We start from the raw sequence: 20,679 nt of genomic DNA, 5'->3' as shown, positions 1-20,679 counted from the left end.
TTTGCCATAAGAACCTGTGCTGTGCCTGTGTTTTTTCATCAGTAAGATTGCAACTCAGAGTCAACTCCAGAGACAGAACTGAAATTTTCTATCTTTACTATTTTTTCTCTCTTTTGTGCATTTGCCTTGTTTTGTCTTCTTAGGACACTAAATGGTTTTAAAAAACCCGAACTTTAAAACAATTGTTAAAAGGACATTTAATGGTGTATTTGCCATGGTTCTAAGCAGGCTGAGGTCTCTTTATACCAAACCCTGAACTTTATTTGACACACTTTAATGCTGGACAGTGAGTGGCTTATGTTAGCACCTTTGTGTCTTTGGGCCCCTTTATTCCATCTAAATTAATACAACATTTTTGCTGTCCTTGGGTAAGCCTAAAAGAGTAAATACATGCTGAGAAGAGGGCATCTTGGCAAACAAGCAAAGGTTTCAAAGTTTGAAGGCTTATTTTAAACAAGTTTAACACATTGAAGTATTTTAAAACAAAGTAAACTGTTAATGTTTTTTACTTTAAAAAAAGGGTTAATTGTTTTAAAGTTCAGGTTTTTAAACAATATTTTAAACAAATGCTTTGTTTTGTTTTTTTCTTTTACTTTAAGGTTTGTAGTTCCTGTAATTAGTAATAATTTAGAAGGTTTAATAAAAAGATATTTTTAAGGGGGAAAAAGTGGCAATAATGAAGTGTTTTAAATATTAAAGATTAAGTTGCTAAAGCAGATCTTTACGAAAACAACTCCATGGGTAATCCTCCTTCTCCCCATTGTTAACAAAACACCATCTGCATTAACTGTAAATTAAATTTCAAACCACCACAACCAAGGACTATTGCAGCACCAAACCGTTTTGTGATTGTTTTGTGGTTTAGCAATTTGCTATATTTTTTTCCTGTTTTGTTTTTTATGTCAATAACTGTAGCGGTTTTGTGCATGTAACACAGCACAGTGCTAGTGTTGCAAGTTATATCTCCATAATGGGCTGAAGTTCTACAATGGCCATGTTGTCCTCACAAATATTGGTGGCGAAACAGGTGGGCAAGGTCTGTTACAGACTAAAAAGCTGGTGAATTTTTACCTCCTTTGGGTGTTGCAAATAGTTCATGAATGCAAAAATGGTTCTAAAGAAAACCATTTTGTTGCTTCTTTTTAAGGAAGGCAACACACTTAGGTAAAAATGTCATCAGGGCTAAAAATGTTCTCCAAGTAATCTATTTTAACCATTAGGTGTATAAAATTTTCAGTTTGTGTAAATGTACAGGTTTAACTATGTAAGCAGTGCAAAACAAAACCGTGGGGAGGTGGTTCCATCTTTACCTATCCTGGATGTACAGCCAAGGAAGTAATTAAGAACTGGGTTGTTCTGAAACATCTTACAAACATATAACAGGAGCAGTTTTAAGTTTTGTATTAGTGACGAACAAAGTGAGCTGTAAACTCTTAAGTTCCATTGACATTTAAAAGTCTTAACTGTACTTATTGTAATATTTAATCAAGTAAAATTTCTAAATCCCAGTTCTGGAATAAGAAATTTGCAAATGGTAAAATATAACTAAGTACCTTTTTCTTTTCCTTTTTTCTACATGCTTAAAACTAAATCAGGATTTTGTTTTTTTTAATTGTAATTTCATGAACAAATGTCTGATCCTAGGCAAAACTGGTTCATAAAAGAGAGGGATTATCTTGTGATACATAATTCACCCTAATTGCAAGCTCAACTCTGAAAAGTGAGTGTAAATTCATAAAATGTCACAATAACCTATCACAACAAATACTGATGGGAAAAAGGTGCAAAAGTGAGACAGAAAGACTTGCATTATTCCAAATAAAAAGGCCTACTGATAAATTCAAGGACTGTGTTAAGATCATGGTTGGTAAACAAAAAAAGTGTGGAACCAACAAAATCAATGAGCCAAAATGGGTCTGTACACCTGTGATAAGAGAGGGGCAAATGAAAGCTCGATGCTGGTACAAGTTTGCCAGGTCTCAGAGTGGCTTATAAGACCATGTGCTGTGCCTATGTTTTGCAGCAGTAAGCTGCAAACAAGAGTCAACTCACTCCAGAGACCAAAGTTGCAATTTTCTATCTTTGCTTCTCTTTTCTCTCCCTCATGTGTGCTTGTCTTGTCTTCTTAGGAAATGAGATTGGACTTTAACAGCAGCAGCAACTTCAGCCCATTTCAACTAACTTCTTCTCTTGGCCCAAAAAGGACAGTTATTACCATTTTAAATAGCATTTAAGACACTGTCAAAAAGGGGGTTTCTTCTTTCTAAATACTCTCCAGCTAAAGGGAAAGGGAAAAGGGGATGCTACTAAAATAAAAGCCTTATTTAATATTTCATATTTCAAATGCTTAAACTGTTTACAGGTCAAAAGGATTTTAATAGTGTGTTTACATTGATACAAAGAAGGCTGAGGTCTCTGCATACCAAACCCTGAACTTTGTTTATCATTGTTTAATGTTGGGCAGTAACTGGGTTATGTTAACACCTTTGACTCTTTGGGTCCCATTATTCCATCTAAATTACAACAGATTCCACTAAGACAAGATGCTGCCTATGAGGTTTCTTTAGGACTGCCTTGAAGAATCTCAAGATATAAGGGTGTACCATGAAGTTTGAGAAGGAAACAGCACTAAGAACTGCTGCCTAAACGATGAGAAAAAAAATCAAAATACCGCCTCAGAGGCGAAAAGCTGGTATTTTATACCTCAATAAAAAAAATATTTTCAAGGAAAAATCCAAATATTCCATCTACTGTAGTCCCTTCAACAAATTTTGTTGTTCTAACTGGAAAAGCAATCAAGTTTGCCTGATGATCCTCAATCCCAAATTCCGGCTATTCTGGCTTCTGTAACAAACACAAGGCCTGAGCCTGCAATCAGATTTGAGCAGGCAGACTGCAGTGATTCATAGTGCCCCACTGATTTTGCCAGGGCTCCATGCAGGTTTAGCGGTCCATCCACACAGATCCCATTGCAGGATCAGTGTCAAATCCTGTATGTGCCACCAGCCCACGATGCACTGCTCAATCATTTGATCATGAATTAATGCCTTGATTACTGAAACTCCCAACTCAAGTCATTTCATAACTTCAGTCTGTTAAAGTATTACCATCAAGCCTTCTTACCTATTGGTAATAACAAGTCCCCCATCCTGAAAGATTCCCATTAGCTCCCTGTCCTCTACAAACATCAGTCTCCTCATCTTCTAGGCCAAATTCTCACCACCCATGTTCCTGATCACATCTCTCACAAAATGAGTTTATCATCAACACTGCAAGCCTCTCCTTACCTAACTGCCCCCTCACCCATTGCTACACATTGTTAAAACATTCCTATTACCCTGCTGCCCCGTATTGTAAAATGTTGTGCATTATCACACTGTTATGTTGGAACAATATTAACTCAATGGACAATTTACATAATTTAGATATGCTAAAAGACAAACAATTTAGACAAAATCTACAAAAGATTAGCAAGTTTGAAAGGTCAAGCTCACAACATGTAACTGACGCAAAGCAAAAGAATACCTGACTGAAGACATAAGCCAGTCTCCCATTAATCCGGCCCTGGCCAGTTACCACACTGTCTCCAGGATACTGCATGAAAGAGCAAAGAACACATAGGTCAGAACAGTAATAAGGGTCATTAAAAAATTATGTCAACGTCTTCTGAATTCACAGACAAAATATTTGTTAGCCTGGGAATGGGGCTGTCTCTTCCTCTGTGTTTGTGCTGGGCACTAACATCCCCCCATCCGGATAAGGACATTTGGAATACTACTATAATATAAATAAAACTTAATAGGGAAAAAATGTTGAGAACTTTGTAGCTTTATTTAAATTTCAGAAAAGTTAAGGTGTTAAGGTGACACCACCCCACCCCCCCAATAAACATCAGAACATAAGGAAACATAGTTATGGGCACACTGTGACCCTAGGAGCCCATCAATGTCAACTGGCTGAGGGACCACCATACTGTAACCTATATCAGACCTGATGCACTCATTTCCCTCAACACACTGTTGTCATAACATGTATCTAAAAGGTGACATGTAAGGTACCATATGTAAACTGGCCACATCCTGAAAATCACTGTGTGATGCATGTACAGGTTGTATTCAAAAGATGATATATGTGTACTGGAAATATTTTCTTAAATAGGTTTGGGAAGTAGTGTATACGTCATACGCTTACTCTAGACAAAGGAATGGGATTCACCTGTCTGTCTGTCTGGATTGCTGGCAGAGGACAATGAAAGCACATTTACATATATGTTTAAAAAGCTATCAAGCTTTTTTCCCTTGCTTGGCGTTACTTAAATCTTTGTTCTTCACTAATAAACAACTTCTTCTATTACAAAATCATCTCAGCATTGTGTATTGAAGTCAAGGTTACCCTAACAGGCTGGCGTGTGCTCTGTCTCTTTGGAGGCGGCAAACCTAATCATTTCTGAAATTCTGCAGGAAGATGTGTTGGCAGCACTTGGGAACTGGGGCTCTCAGATAGTTATCTGCAAGGCAAGGTTTAGATTGGCTGAGTCTTGAAGAGTTTGCTAGCAACAGAGACAGGCTGGTGTGGCAGGGAGCTGAGACACAGTTTAGCAGCAGCAGCAAAGCATTCACTTGTTGAGGCAGAAGGGTTACACGATGGCTCACAGTTCTGGGTGCCTTAAGCTGGATGTCACATACACAAACCACCTTAACTTTGTCCAGGACCCATTTCACCGTGTACATAAGTGAGGGAGACATTTTGATGATGGACAGCAGACTGTGGGTTTGCAGATTTTAAATCCACTTATTTGCACAGTCTGTCTGTGGAATAAAGGAACTACAGAGTATGGCCTTTAGGCATTACTGCAATACATTTAATAAACACTAACTAATGGTTATTACATAAATACCACATACTCCCTTTGGTCTCTTGCATAAACCTTCCACTGACATTGGTAATCTGCTGTGGACCGAGGGGAATACCCAGTCATAAATTCATACCCAAGACCATAATTAAGTATACGCCACAGTTTGACACCGTTGCTTTAATACCAGGGTGGCCTGACCTAAATCAAAGGGATATAAATCACCAATTGTAATCACGCTTTAAATCAGCAAATCTTGATCTAAATACTGTAATAGATTTCAGTCTTGGTTTGCATTTTTAAAGTTATTCTCCTACAGAGAAGTTGATTCTCTGCACCCACAGAAGAGGCTACTGCTGTGAAAAGCTGGTTTAGCACTTCAACAAACTCCAGTTCAGGGTGCTAAGTTGGTGGCTTCCACCAGGGCTAGCTGTTTGACTTTCTTTAAAACACTTGTAGCAAACATTAATTTTTTTAATTTATGTCATGTACACCACAACATACACTATTTCACATATCTGCCAAGTACCCATATTGAATTGGACACTTTCCATTTTGTCATATTTTCATTCACCAACCACTCGCCACAGTAATTACCAGGGTCTACATGCACATTTCATAGATTTTAAGGCCACAAGGGACATTATGACCTGACCTGCAAAACAGACCACAGATTTCACCTAGTAATTTCTGCATCAACCGCAATATAAACACAAAAATGTGTTCGCCTATGTTTCTGTTTCTAATGTGACCTATTGCCAAGGCTCTAACCACTAGGTTTCAGAGCTGCTATATATGAAGTTGAGACAACATTCAAGAGGTTATTTGAGCAAACAGGTATCCTTAAAAAAAAAAAAAAAAAAGTAAAATCAACCCAAGTGAAGCGAACAGAAAGGAGCACAACTATAGCAGGTAAAATGGAAATTAGGAATGTAAAGAGGGAATCTGAAAAGCAACCAAATACATAAAGACAAATACCAAGAAACTCTTTGCAATGTCTACCAGAAGCAGGAAGCCTGTTTGAGAATAGGTGGGTTGGCTAGAGCAGTGGTTCTCAACCAGGGGCACGTGTACCCATGAGGGTACGCACAGGTCTTCCAGGGGGTAAATCAACTCATCTAGATATTTGCATAGTTTTACAGCAGGCTACATAAAAAGTATTAGTGAAGTCAGTACAAACTAAAATTTCATACGACATGTTTATACTGTTTTACATACTATAAACTGAAATGCAAGTGCAATATTTATATTCCAATCAATTTATTTTATAATTATATGGTAAAAATGAGAAAGTAAGCCATTTTTCAGTAAGAGTGTGCTGTGACACTTTTGCATTTTTATGTCTGATTTTGTAAGTTTTTAAATGAGGTGAAACTTGGAGTATGCAAGACAAATCAGGCTCCTGAAAGGAGTACAGTAGACTGGAAAGATTGAGAGCCACGGGGCTACAGCACAGAATCCTAAGAACCACAGAACTGTAGGACTGAAAGGGAACTTGGTAGGTCATCTACTCCAGTCCCGTACACTGAGGCAGGACTATGTATTACCTAGAACACCCCTGAGAGGTGTTTGTCTGACCTGTTCTTAACACCTCCAATGACAGAGATTCCACAATCTCCCTAGGTAATTTGTTCCAGTGCTTATCTACCTTTACATTTAGGAAGTTTTCATAATGTCTAACCTAAATCTCCCTTGCTGCAATTGAAGCCCTTTAATTCTTGTCCTGTCCTCACTAGATAAGGAGAACAATTTATCACCATAAGGATTAAAAGGTCAAGAGAGAGACTGAACAGAAATACCTTATTCTGATCAGACTCCATCCCAAAGTCTGCACATCTGTGTTCCACGAACATGTCATACTCAACAAAACTGCCAGGGTCCAGCAACAGAAGAATTCGCTCCCTTGCTGTCAGCTTTCCCTGAAATGCAGCAAACGACATTTAACAGAATCATCATTTGGTTAAACATCCTGGAAAGGCACAACTTAATACAATTAAAAGAAAACACGTGGGGATTAATATTTATCAAAGAGTCCAGAAGCATCCCCATATTTGTTTCACTAAGCAGGTGCTTGACCCCTTCCCCACAATATTTAAAATAAGGAAAGAAATCACGGTATCAGTTAAGGCAAACACAATGCAAAACAAACTGGAAACAGAAAACAGCTGAAAAGGGAATCCCATTGTCACGAGAAGGAACATCAGGACAGAGGTGGTGGGTGGTCCTTGAGAGGTTCTGTTAAAAAGCTGTGTGATATGATGACTGTTTTTGTTTACTCTGAGCAGTTTATTTTGATGTTAGGATTATTTTTCTAATGGCAGAAAGCACATGGAAGTAATCCTTTCACAACTAACCCAATTCAAACCATGTATCACAATAACAATGTTGGACACTGGAACAAACAAAAGAGGAAAACAAAAAGACAAAGAGAGAAAGAATTAGATAGCTCATCTCTGGATTTCAGACAGACCTTTGCTCTTTATCCCTCGCCTCTTTTTGGCATTAGTATATTCAAGGCTTTTGACAGGCTGGTACAGTCCAATAAGCTGTTCAGGTGTACTGAGGTCCATTGCTCAGTAACAATGCCAGGTAGTTATCAATTATTGTGAAGCTCTTTTTCCCCCCCAATCAAAGGAAACAGTATATAGCTGCTGTTTATAGGGTCCCTGGGTTGGACAAGGAATAGTGGGTGGGCCTGGGTTGCCCAACTGGCCACTGGGAAAATGGCCTAAGCGCTGAGAAGAGGACAAAGCTTTTTCAGAAGCCTGAGGGAAGGGTGGGATTTAAAGGACCCAGAGACCGGGCTGAAGACCCTGGTGGCGGATAACAGTTTGAACTCTGCGCTACCCTGGAAGGAGTTCATTCATTATGACTGTGTGACTTGGCTGGAGGGCTGAACCACTAGAGATGTGCCTAGCAAAGCTGAGAACCTGCAGGGGCCACCAGGAGCAGGGAAAGACCTGTACTACCAGATGCAGAGGCAGGAGGCACTCAAGAGGTGTTCCCTATTACAAGGAGCCTAAAGTTAAGTCTCGTACTTTTGTAACTTTGCTTCTAAACAAGTGACTGATTGTTTGTTTTTTTTAAATCAAAAGTGCTAAGCACCCAGCAGCTGCAGATTTTTGAAAACATTGGCCCCAGAGTATTAGCATAAAGGGACTACATGGGCTTGTCTACACTTACAGTGATGCTGTAGCGCTTAGTGAAAATGCTACCTATGACAACAGGAGAGCTTCTCCCATTTGTGTAGGTACACCACCTCCCCAGGAGGCGGTATCTATGTCGATGGGAGAAGCCAGCCAATTGTCTGTCTACCTGGGAGTTAGGTAAGCATAACTGCGTCACTCAGGGATGTGGATTTTCCACACCCCAGAGTCATGCAGTTCTAGTGAGATAAGTTTGTAGTGTAGACAGAGCCGTCCCTTGGGTAGGGTGAATCGGGGCGACTGCTCTGGGCCCTATGGGCTGGTGCAGTAGGCCCTGGAAGAGATGAATCCATCACTTCCGGCCCAGGCCCCGGATCCCCCTAGGGACAGCCCTGAGTGTAGACCAGGGCTATCACCTTTGATTTCTTAAATTGATACATGAAAAAAGAAAAATCATGTGAACATTCAAAATAGTATTTCATGTTGTTGACTCTTTAATCTACTGGTCTAGAGTGTTCTTTCCCAGAGATAAGCAAAGCAAGTGGGTTTCTCAGTTTTGGTGTCAGGGTAAAGGGATAACATGGAGGTGTGAGGGGTTGGATCACAGAAACCCCTTGGGAGCTGCCACCTGATGTGCCAAGACTACTTCTGCTCCTGATTTCCTGCCCTGTCAGCTTAGGACTTCAGTGCCCTGCCTAGTTTGAGCCAGACCCATTAGCCTGCTGCAACCCCAGACCCAGGTCTGAACCCTGTCCCCTAACAGCTGTAGGCTTAACTGAAAGCAGCTTTCAGAAGTGTTCCTCTCCTTGACACTCAGATGCCCAACTCCCAATGGGGTCCAAACCCTAAATAAATCCATTTTAACCTGTATAAATTGTTCACTCTCTATAACACTGATAGAGAGACATGCACAGCTGTTTGCCCCACCAAGTATTAATACATACTCTGAGTTATTTAATAAGTAAAAAGTGATTTTATTAATTACAGAAAGTAGGATTTAAGTATAACAGACAGATCCAAGGATCCAAGTAGTAACAGACAGAACAAAATGAATTATCAAGCAAAATAAAATAAAACCCATAAGTCTATGTCTAATAAAACTGAATGCAGACAAAACCATGCATCCAATGAAGTGAGCTATAGCTCACGAAAGCTCATGCTCAAATAAATTTGTTCGTCTCTAAGGTGCCACAAGTCCTCCTTTTCTTTTTGCGGATACAGACTAACAGGGCTGCTACTCTGAAACCTGTCAGTTCCAGTAAGTTTCCTTTTACAGACTAATCTCCTTCTAATCTGGGTCCAGCAATCACTCACACCCCCTTTAGTGACAGTCCTTTGTTCCAGTTTCTTTCAGGTATCCTTGTGGGGTGGAGAGGCTATCTCCTTAGCCAGCTGAAGACAAAATGGAGGGGTCTCCCATGGGCTTAAACAGACTTTCTCTTGTGGGTGGAGACCCCCTCCTCTTGTTTATATTGTATTTTTTATTTCAAATTTCTTAGAAATAATAAAGCTGTCATACAACTTTATACAATTCTTTGTCTGCCAGAGAGTTTTTAGTGCTTGCCAGACACCTGGCAACACTTCAGTTCTGTCAGTTTGTTGATGTTTGGCCTCAGTGACTGAGCAGTTGAAACTTTCAGGAGTGCAGCAAAGTGTGCATCAGATAGTTGTGTTCGGTATTTTGACTTGTTTATATTCATTGTGGAAAAAAGTGACATTGCCTCCATGGCTGACGCTGCCCAGCAACTAATGATGCTGACTCCATGGCTGACTCTGCCCGGCAACTAGTGATGGTATCTCTGTCCCTCTCTCGCAGGCAATGGGAGCTGTGGGGGGGAGGCGCCTGCAGCAGACATTGCCAGCAGTGTGGCTGCGTGCGTCTCTCCTCTGCAGGCTGTAGTGGGGAGGTTCTCGGGCTGCAGATGGCCTGTGGACCGGGACTTTGAGACCCCTGAGCTAGATCCTCGGAGGAGGAAAATCAGAGGATTTACCAAAGCAAAGTTTGGGACAAGATTTGTGCCAATCAGTATTGTCCAAGTAAAAAGAAAAGGAGGACTTGTGGCACCTTAGAGACTAACAAATTTATCTGAGCATAAGCTTTTGTGAGCTACAGCTCACTTCATCGGATGCATACAGTGGGGAGATTTATATGCACAGAGAACATGAAACAATGGGTGTTCAGTGTGACCTGAATTAGCCTCCTGGAAAGTTAAATAGACTAGTTCCAAGAATGTAGGTTTTTCTCAGGTCTGCGAGCAAGTCCAGCTGACTAACTGGATGAGGGGAGGATAATCCTTATGATTTGTTCTGATTAGATAAAAATACAGACTTAGCATGCAAGAATCCATCTCTGAAATCAAGCAGCAACTGTCTGTGAGCAAAAAGGAGTACGCATAGGGCTTCTACGGGTAGGATTCCCTGACACGCTTCCAGTTCCACAGTGGGTGCCTATTATTAACATTTTATCCCTTGTTGGGCCTGAAGCCCCTCCCCCCACAACCACATCAACTCAACAGTACACAAGATAGAGGGGACAAACCAGTGTACGGGAATTACCAAGATATTGCCCTCTTCTCCATTGCCGGGAAGATCCTTGCCCGCATCCTTTTGAACTGTCTCCTTCCTCTTGCCAAAGACGTCCTTCAGGAATCCCAATGTGGTTTCAGACTGTCATGGGGCACCACCAACATGGTTTTTTTGCACAACAGATCCAAGAGAAGTGTAGAGAACGACACCAGCCATTCTTTATGGCATTTATTGATGATTCAATCAATCGTGAAGCATTATCAAAGGTGCTGACTAGATTCAGTAGTTCATTGAAGTTCATTCATGTTCTCAGGCTACTCTATAATGGGATGAGTATTGCATGGATGGCCTGCTTTTCAATTTGCGATGTCTTCATTCTCAAACTAAAGTCACCAGGACTATTATTACTGTCCTTCAGTATGGGGACGACTGTGCTGTCCTCGCACACACTAAGGCTGACTTGCAACCCACCTAGAGCTCTTCTCAGGCACCTATCATAGCCTGGGACTTTCCCTCAATACTCGGAAGACTAAGGTGCTCCACCAGCCTGCCCCAGCACAAGTTGCCCCCGTTCTCCTACAAACTGTCATTAGTGGTGAACCCCCAACGTTGAGCCCAGATAGCCAATCTTGATGTGGAGATTGAACATAGGATCTGTTGTGCCAGCATATCTTTGGAACATTGCTCCGTTATGTCTTTATTGACAGAGATCTGCGGATGGAAACTAAGATCCTGGTCTACAATGCAGTAATCATCCCCCACTCTTCTTTATGGGTGCAAGACATGGGTGACATACCGAAGCCATCTTAAGCATCTGGAATGGTACCAACAGTGCTACCTTAGGAGGCTTCTCAGTATCAGATGGGAAGACCATCGCACCAATGCCAGTGTTCTCTCTGCACTAACATCACCAGTGCTGAGGCGAAGAGTATGAAACATCAACTTCACTGGGCTGGTCATTGTGTGCAGATGGCTGATACTTGTCTTCTGAAGCACAACCTCTTTTCTCAACTTATCCATGATAAGAGAACCCATGGTGGGGACAGAGGAAATGCCGCAAGAACACCCTGTAAGTATATCTGAAGAAAGGAGGCAGTGATCATGAATTGGGAAGAGCTGACTGGCAACACACTGCAGTGGTACTGCATCACACATCAACCCTCATCCGGTTTTGAAGACAATCGCCTTGCTCAAGAGGCTGAGAAACAGCAGAGGAGGAAGGAAAAGCTATAGCATCCTAGCCAGCAGTTGTGCTCTTTCAAAGCAATCACTTGTCACATATGTGGAAAAACCTATAAAGCATGAATTGGACTCCTCAGCCATCTTAAGACTCATTAATGACTTTTCACCCTGGCAGATATCATCCTTGTATTGAGAAATAGCCCATGAGAACACAAGATAGACAAGGGGATCTGGTTAGGGTTGTCAGTAATACAAATGTAGCTCTGCACCCAGTAAAGGACTGACCAGAAATTACAGCTGAACTGAAGCAGGAATGGGTAAATTCTGAAAACGGTGCCAAACTAAGGAGTTTGGTAAAATAGGTACATGGTAAAAAATAAAACAATAAATGTCTACGCAACTTAAAATCAAACAAAGGTAAAATGGAATGCTTGACAGTAGAAGACGACCGAGACACAATGAACAATATTGAAATATGGCAGAATGAGAAACAAAATAATCAATGGGATTCCATCATTCCTGGCTATAAATTACACTGGAAAGGCATATTAGGTTATATGGGTGAAAAATAGCACTAAAGATTGCACAGAGTTTAATGAGATCAGATCTCCGATTTCTCGGAGCAGAGAGGAACATATAGTATAATCTGTACAAGAAAAGGTGTGTGCACTTCAAGACATTTATGACCATTCTGATGGCCTGCCTCATGAACAAGGTTTGGCCTCTCTTCAATGATGTGGCTAAAACTAAAAAATTCAGTCATCCAAGTCTGTGGCTCCCAGTATCCATAGATCAGATCAGATTAGATGCTCCAATGAGGCAACCCAGTGTTAAGTATCCTTGGGCACGAGTACATCCAAGAAAGTGGTTTTCTGCATGCTGCTCATGGGGCCTGAGACATTCCTGGAGAAAGGGAACCATGTCTGAGAAGACTCATCAACTGTGAAGTCTCAACTTAGGTTCTGTGTTCCCTTCAAGGAATAACAGATTTCAGGAGAGGACTGGGCAGTACAGGACAAACATTTCTGTGGGAAGATCTGGGACTGGTGATGTATTGGGGTCACCCTGCAACATAATCAAGGCTGGTAAGAGCCAGAGTGTGGCTAGCTGGCTGCAGCACACATACATAGACATAGCTGAGAGCGATTTCCATGATGGAGGTTGTTTGTTAGCAGTCCAGGTTGAAGGCTACAAGCAGCAACACATTGTAAAGGGCACTCCAGGTTACAGTCCAGGGGTGAAACAGCTACTCATTAGTCTGGATTGTGCCCTGGTATGTCATAGTGGCTGGTACCCAGAAACACAGGTCCAGCAGGGTAACTCATCAAAGACCTCCATCAGCAGAATATGTACAGTGAAACCTGTTATGAACAACTATTGATTGTATCAACAAAAATAATGTTCCTGATAGAAACAATCTGTTAAGGTCAAACAAAATTGTGCTGGCAACTTTAGAGTTACTTAAGAACAGGGCTGCCTGTGGAATGTGCTCCTTAATGCAGATCTGACTATTTGTGTCCTTCACATTGCATGCATTGACCTCTGCAGTCTTATGTTTGGAGAGAGTGCTGCTACAATTCTTTAATAAAAACGTGGGTTGGGGACATAATGGCAGGGAGTCCATTGATAACTAGCGCCTCTTCTTGAGAGCAAGTGGAGACTCGTCCCCCCATAGCCCATCCTGCTAGGAGAGAGACAATCACCCAGACCCCATTGGCAGGGATAGGGGTGCCAGCCCCATGGGGACACTGCCAAGCTGAGGATAGAGGGTTCAGGTCATATAGGGGCAGGTCACTGGTCCCAGAGAAGGTCAGGGCTGGGTGCCTGGTGGGTGAGTGGGTGATGGAATCAGTGCAGGGAGGGGTCACAGCCATCAGGAGGTGGCTGCAGGGGTCAGTGTCTGTACTGGGGGGAAGGGGATGTCAGTGTCAGGGAGAGGTGGTGGGGAGTAGGGTCAGGAGACTGGGAAGGAATTGGGGGCGAATCAGTCTCAGGGGCTGGTGGGAGGGGAAGCAGTCTCAGGGGTGGGCCAGCGTCAGGGGCCAGATCGGGGGAGGAAAGGGTTGGGATCAGGGGAAGACGCGGGATATAAGAGTGGGGTTGTTCTCAGGGTCCGGAAGGGGAGGCTAGAATCAGGGGCTGGAGAAGAAGGCTGCTGTCAGGGGCTAGGGGGTATTGTCAGGGACCAGGGTCAGGTGCTGGGGGAGGAAGGGAGTGTGGAAGAGGGACAGGATCGGGGTCAGGCATGGGTGGGGGCGATGCTGGCAGAGGGGCTGGGTTCAGGGCCAGGGGGTATCATCAGGGATCAGGGTGACCAAATGTCCCAATTTTATAGGGACAGTCACGATATTCAAGGCTTTGTCTTATATAGGCCCCTATTATCCCCCATACCTGTCCCGATTTATAAACTTCCTGTGTGGTCACCCTATCGGGGATCAGGTAAGGACCGGGGTGGGGAGGAGCGGGTGTCCGGGCCAGGGGTACCGGCGGGGATCAGGGAGAGGCGCCGGGGGGGGACGGGACGACACGCCTGTGTCGGGGGAGGCCAGGCCGGCCGAAGTGCTCACCCGTTTGTGCTGCGCATCGATGCGGGCCTGGCCGCCCCCCAGCAGCGCGGCGCGACGCTTCTCGGCGATGCGCTCGGGCACGGAGCTGGGGGCGCCGGCCGAGCGGGGCCGGACCAGCCGCGTCCCGGAGAGCGGCAGGAGCCGCCGCAGGAGCCGTAGCGCGGCCATAGCCGGGAGAGCAGCACGGCGCGTGCGCAGGGGCCTGTGGGCGGCCGGGCGTCTGACAGGCCGCGCGGCCCCGCCCCCGGCTCCGCTCCAGGCAAGGCCGCCGCAGCCCGGCCGTGGCCTCCACGCGGGGCGGGGCGGGCGGCGCTGCTGACACCCGGCCTCGCCGAGTCCCAGCCTGCAGCCCTGGCGAGCCCGCCAGTGAGAGCGGGCCTGTCCCGGCTCCCAGCGCCGCTCTGGCCGGGCCAGCCCCGCCCTCCCCTGCCCGCCAGCGCCCCGCGGTCGGCGCTCAGCCAGGCGGGACGCTGGGGATTTGTGACGCGCGGCCCTTTGTTCCCCAGCCGCTCGGCGCGGCGGCCGCTGGCGCTGCCGTGAGGGGCGAGGGAGCCGGTCGGATACGCTCCGTTTGGCGGGGAAAGGCTGATTTGCTGGAGCAAATTTACAGGCGAGCAGGCGGCTGAGGGAATAACTTTTATTGGCCCAGCGTCTCCCGGTAAGGGTGGGAAGCTTTGCAGGTACTGCCGGCCCTTCGCCTAACTTACTGCAGAGGCCACAAGACTCTTGCCAAAACACAAGCAAGTTTATGCTGGAAACCTGCCAGTGTGGCAAAGGCAGCTGCCTCGCCCCAGGGAGCCTGGCAGCCCCCAGAGCCCCGGCCTCCCTCGCAGCTGGAGTCAGGGCTCTGGGGACTCCCTTCTCCACAGCGGCCGCCTTTGGAGGCCAGGGCTCTTGGGGCTGCTAGGCTGTATGCGTTGAGGCAAGGACCAAGCTGGGCCTGGAGCTTTTCTAGGATATAGCTGAGGGAGATTTCCAAACCTGAGCCATTCTTTTTAGGTGATAAATCTGAGGAACCGTCCCAGATTGAGGCGTTGGAACAAATTGATAAACTAAACTGTCCCAGAAGTGGTTTTGGAAAAAATTCATAAACTAAACAAAAAGAAAAGGAGTACTTGTAGCACCTTAGAGACTAACTAATTTATTTGAGCACAAGTTTTCGTGAGCTACAGCTCACTTCATCGGATGCATACTGTGGAAAATACAGAACATGTTTTTATACACACAAATCATGAAAAAATGGGTGTTAATCACTACAAAAGGTTTTCTCTCCCCCCACCCCACTCTCCTGCTGGTAATAGCTTATGTGAAGTGATCACTCTCCTTACAATATGTATGATAATCAAGGTGGGCCATTTCCAGTACAAATCCAGGGTTTAACAAGAACGTCTGACGGGGGGGGAGGGGTTAGGAAAACAAGGGGAAATAGGTTACCTTGCATAATGACTTAGCCACTCCCAGTCTCTATTCAAGTCTAAGTTAATTGTATCCAATTTGCAAATGAATTCCAATTCAGCAGTCTCCCGCTGGAGTCTGGATTTGAAGTTTTTCTGTTGTAATATCGCAACTTTCATGTCTGTAATCATGTGACCAGAGAGACTGAAGTGTTCTCCGACTGGTTTATGAATGTTATAATCCTTGACATCTGATTTGTGTCCATTTATTCTTTTATGTAGAGACTGTCCAGTTTGACCAATGTACATGGCAGAGGGGCATTGCTGGCACATGATAGCATATATCACATTGGTGGATGTGCAGGTGAACGAGCCTCTGATAGTGTGGCTGATGTTATTAGGCCCTGTGATGGTGTCCCCTGAATAGATATGTGGGCAATTGGCAACGGGCTTTGTTGCAAGGATAGGTTCCTGGGTTAGTGTTTCTGTTGTGTGGTATGTGGTTGCTGGTGAGTATTCACTTCAGGTTGGGGGGCTGTCTGTAGGCAAGGACTGGCCTATCTCCCAAGATTTGTGAGAGTGTTGGGTCATCCTTCAGGATAGGTTGTAGATCCTTGATAATGCGTTGGAGGGGTTTTAGTTGGGGGCTGAAGGTGACGGCTAGTGGCGTTCTGTTATTGTCTTTGTTAGGCCTGTCCTGTAGTAGGTGACTTCTGGGAACTCTTCTGGCTCTATCAATCTGTTTCTTCACTTCCGCAGGTGGGTATTGTAGTTGTAAGAATGCTTGATAGAGATCTTGTAGGTGTTTGTCTCTGTCTGAGGGGTTGGAGCAAATGCGGTTGTATCACAGAGCTTGGCTGTAGACAATGGATCGTGTGGTGTGGTCAGGGTGAAAGCTGGAGGCATGTAGGTAGGAATAGCGGTCAGTAGGTTTCCGGTATAGGGTGGTGTTTATGTGACCATCGTTTATTAGCACTGTAGTGTCCAGGAAGTGGATCTCTTGTGTGGACTGGACCAGGCTGAGGTTGATGGTGGGATGGAAATTGTTGAAATCATGGTGGAATTCCTCAAGAGCTTCTTTTCTATGGGTCCAGATGATGAAGATGTCATCAATATAGCGCAAGTAGAGTAGGGGCGTTAGGGGATGAGAGCTGAGGAAGCGTTGTTCTAAGTGAGCCATAAAAATGTTGGCATTCTGTGGGGCCATGCGGGTACCCATAGCAGTGCCGCTGATTTGAAGGTATACATTGTCCCCAAATGTAAAATAGTTATTGGTAAGGACAAAGTCACAAAGTTCAGCCACCAGGTTAGCCATGACATTATCGGGGATAATGTTCTTGATGGCTTGTAGTCCATCTTTGTGTGGAATGTTGGTGTAGAGGGCTTCTACATCCATAGTGTAAGGACAAAGTCACAAAGTTCAGCCACCAGGTTAGCCGTGACATTATCCAGGATAGTGTTCTTGACGACTTGTAATAAGTCAGCAGGACCAGATGCTAGTGAGAACTTAAGGATTGCCGTCCTGGGACAGAACAAAGGTCCATGTAGCCCAGTATCCTATCTTCTGACCAATGCCAGGTGGAAACTCAGATGTGAAATTGCAGAAGTACTAACTGTTGCATGTAACCTGTCATTTAAATCAGCTTCTGTACCAGGTGACTGGAGGATAGCTAATATGACACTAATTTTTTAAGAAGGCTCCAAAGGTGATCCTGACAATTACAGGCTGGTAAGCCTAACTTCAGTCGTGGGCAAACTGGTTGAAAAAAGAACAGAATTGTCAGACACAGATTAACATGATTTGCTGGGGAAGAGTCAACATGAAGTCATTGTGGATAGTTCTCTGAAAACATCCACTCAACGTGCAGTGGCAGTCAAAAAAGCTAACAATGTTGGGAATCATTAAAAAGGGATCAATAATAAGACTAAATATCATATTGCTTCTATATAAATCTATGATACGCCCACATCTTTAATACTGTGTTCAGATGTGGTCACCCCATCTCTAAAAATATATATCGGAATTGGAAAAGGTAAAGAAAAGAGCAACAAAACTGATTACGGGTATGGAAGAGTTTCCATATGAGGAGAGATTAATAAGATTGGGACTTTTCAGCTTGGAAGAGAGACGACTAAGGGGGAATATGATAGAGGTCTATAAAATCATGACTGGTGTGGAGAAAATAAATATGGAAGTGTCATTTACTGCTCGTAACATATGAACAAGGGGTCACTAAATGAAATTAATAGGCAGCAGGTTTAAAAACAAACAAAAGGAAGTATTTTTTCACACAGTGCACAGTCAATCTGTGGAATCTTTGCCAGAAGATGTGAAGACCAAGACTATAACAGGGCTAGAGGCTGCATGCTGTTTGATCTTCATTCTCCCAGGGATGGGAGGGTCTGGGAGACCCAGCCAGCTGTCGCAAAAGGTGAGGAAGGGCAGGGCCACACCACATCCCCTAGCTGGAGGGTAAAGAAATTGGGGGAAGTAAAGGGTGCTGGTGTCTGGGCTGGGAGCTGCCCCGCGGCTGGGCTCCGTGGAGAGTGGGGGCTGGTGTCTGGGCCAGGGGCTACTCCGCAGCTGGGCGGAAGGGGGGGCATAGGAGGTGGGGGGCGTGAGTGGCTGGACTCTGTGGGATGTGGGGACTCGTGTCAGGGGGCTGCCACATGGCTGGGCTCTGGTGGGAGGGGGGATACTGGTGTCTGGGCTGGGAGGTGTCCCGTGGCTGGACTGTGGGGGGAAGGAGGTGTGGGTGTCTGTGCCAGGGGGTCTGGAGGGATGGGAGTGCAGGTGTCTGGGATCTGGGGGCACCACACAGTTTCCTTGAGCAGTCCCCAACTGGAACTGGGTTGTGGTAGGGGTTTCTTTAACACTTTACTCCTGGGGGAATGTTTTTTGCTGTTTGTATTGTTGACGGGTGTTTTGAAATAAATTACCAAAATAATTGAAACTGGAGTGTTTATATTGTATTATTTTGACAAATAAAATATGGAGAATTTTAAAATATTGTGTGCAGAATTTTTAAATTTTTTTGTGCAGAATTCCCCCAGGAGTAATAAATTTTCTGAATAAAATAAAAGTCTTTCTTTATGAACAATATGAAACACCACTAATAAACGAAGACTAAAACCAGTAATAAAATAAAGTGCATGTAGCGAACATGAAACAGTGCAAAACACTGAAACCAGTTTCCTATTTTTGCCGGTCTCTGGCCCCCTGTTCTCCTTTTCCTTTCTAGCACAAGTAGCATGCACTGGGTGCTGTTGCGGAGAGGTAGAGGACTTCTGGGGGTACATTTGCCCTGTCCAACAAGCATTGAGTCCCGGTTCATGGGCCACCCAACTATGGCATTGTGCAGTGCGTTCCTGGGCTGCAGGGCATGTCGGAGAGGTCTCAGGACCTGGTGTGAGTGGAGCAGGAGCTTGCACTCTTGCAGCCATTAGCACAAGCAGCTGCTCAAACAGGGTTTTCTGCTGTATTCAGTCTTCCTCCCTCAAGCAACATTCCTGCTCCAGAAGCTGCGCTGAAAATCTATCAGTGTGCTCTACAGCCTGTCCATGCCTTTCCACTCCTATGAATCCTTTTCCCTTTAGTATTGTGTCTGCTTGTTGACTCCATTCAGGATGTCCACTATGAGTTAATTACAGAAATGCTTCCTCTTTGACCACTCCTTGACCGTTCAAAATCCCAGGCTCCTGCTGGACCGTGGCTGGGTGGCAGAGGTGGAAGTGCCTGAAAGCAGACATCAAACAGTACATTGTCTCAGTACTTCAAAAAAAAGTTCAGTGCATCCTCAGAAAAAAGTGCCTGTGGAATCTCAAAGCCAAAAAAATGATACTTTGTAAAACTCAGCCTCACTATGTTCTCAGATGAATACTTCTGTTCCTAGAAGCTCCATGGCCATAATTGAGTTAAGCAGAGTGAAAAGAGTGCACACATAATGGTAAGATGACATTTACAAATGCTATATGTTTAAAAATTGCAGACTGTTGTAGCCAGGGGCAGTGGGGTTATGCCATGGTTTACTACCTAAGGTTTCTCAGTCCTTTCAGGCATTCCACAGTCTGGGGGACGTGACAATCCTGGAGTTTCCTGAATGCCAAAGAGATTTTATGCCATGCTACCAGTGGTAAGCCAGCTGTCTATGCTACAGAGGTTTCAAGCTTATGGTGACTGAGCAGCACATCTATGAGTGGGGTGGACCACAGTCCTGATTAGGAGAGCCCAGAAAATATACCCTTTCCTGAAATGAGACTACCCATGGGGAATTCCTACTCTGCGAAAAGTTTGCAACTATCAGCACCCAGGATTGGGTCAAAATTAAAGGGAAATCAACAGAATGCTGTGTTAGCATCCACACGGTTTACTGTCTCTCTATAGCTTACAATGCAGCCTGCTCTGACTAAATATACTATGGACTACATGCAAACACACCTGACAATATGGACTCTCAAAGAACTACATGGACAGTCACCCCCCTTTGCCCAATATATTTGTATACTGCACACAATTCCCCCCACCCCCACACCCTGGGGTATTTCAGACATTGATTTACTCACCCACTCTCTACATTTTCCCCAACCTTCATGTACAGTTTACTGTTTACAGGTAGCTTGTTACGCTATGGCATACTAAAAGGGAAGGCAGTATTCTTTCTTTTAACGCCCCAGCACATCTTTAAGCATTTGCGAGTATCTAAAAAAACTTTAAAGTTAAATGCTTGTTTAACAGTTGTTTGTGTTTCTTGGTCTCTATTTTGAATGCTGTGTGGTGGTGGTGTGGAAAGTGATGCCAAGATGCTGGGGTACATTCCACCATTAGTAGATACACATGACTACTTATGTCCTGTAATAAAAAGTGCAATGGGTCATAAACTGGAAATCCCTCCCATTTGACTATTATCATTAACAATAAACAAGGAGCCAAACACTTACCAGCCTTCGGGGCTTTTTCTTACTTTTCTGTTTTTGCTGCTGGTTTTGCAGCAGGCTGTTCTTCCAAGGGGGTC

General features: G+C 44.3%; 1 protein-coding gene and 1 long non-coding RNA gene across 6 annotated transcripts in view; one reads left to right on the top strand and one right to left on the bottom strand.

Annotated features, from left to right (window-relative positions):
• Positions 1-14,540, bottom strand: part of PCCB (propionyl-CoA carboxylase subunit beta) — an 84,507-nt gene extending 69,967 nt beyond the window's left edge. For 2 of the 5 annotated variants that reach the window (XR_012160826.1, XM_073360227.1), the window contains exons 1-3: positions 14,274-14,536; positions 6,652-6,771; positions 3,526-3,594 (exon numbers count right to left, since the gene is read on the bottom strand). Coding sequence is in view for 4 of the 5 variants with exons in the window: in XM_073360227.1 (XP_073216328.1) it covers positions 3,526-3,594; positions 6,652-6,771; positions 14,274-14,441 (357 nt within the window). In the remaining variant the exon portion in view is untranslated. Of the gene's footprint in view, positions 1-3,525; positions 3,595-6,651; positions 6,772-14,273 lie in introns of all 5 variants that reach the window. The other 3 variants (XM_073360229.1, XM_073360228.1, XM_073360226.1) reach the window with 3 other exon arrangements.
• An 82-nt stretch (positions 14,541-14,622) lies between these two features.
• Positions 14,623-20,679, top strand: part of LOC140917420 (uncharacterized) — a 31,915-nt gene continuing 25,858 nt past the window's right edge. Inside the window, exon 1 of the long non-coding RNA XR_012160827.1 lies at positions 14,623-14,931. This is a non-coding gene — a long non-coding RNA (uncharacterized lncRNA). The remainder of the gene's footprint in view (positions 14,932-20,679) is intronic.

Source organism: Lepidochelys kempii, chromosome 9 (genome assembly GCF_965140265.1).
Source record: "Lepidochelys kempii isolate rLepKem1 chromosome 9, rLepKem1.hap2, whole genome shotgun sequence".
Taxonomy (NCBI): Eukaryota; Metazoa; Chordata; order Testudines; family Cheloniidae; genus Lepidochelys; species Lepidochelys kempii.
This window is presented reverse-complemented; position numbering and strand designations above follow the sequence as displayed.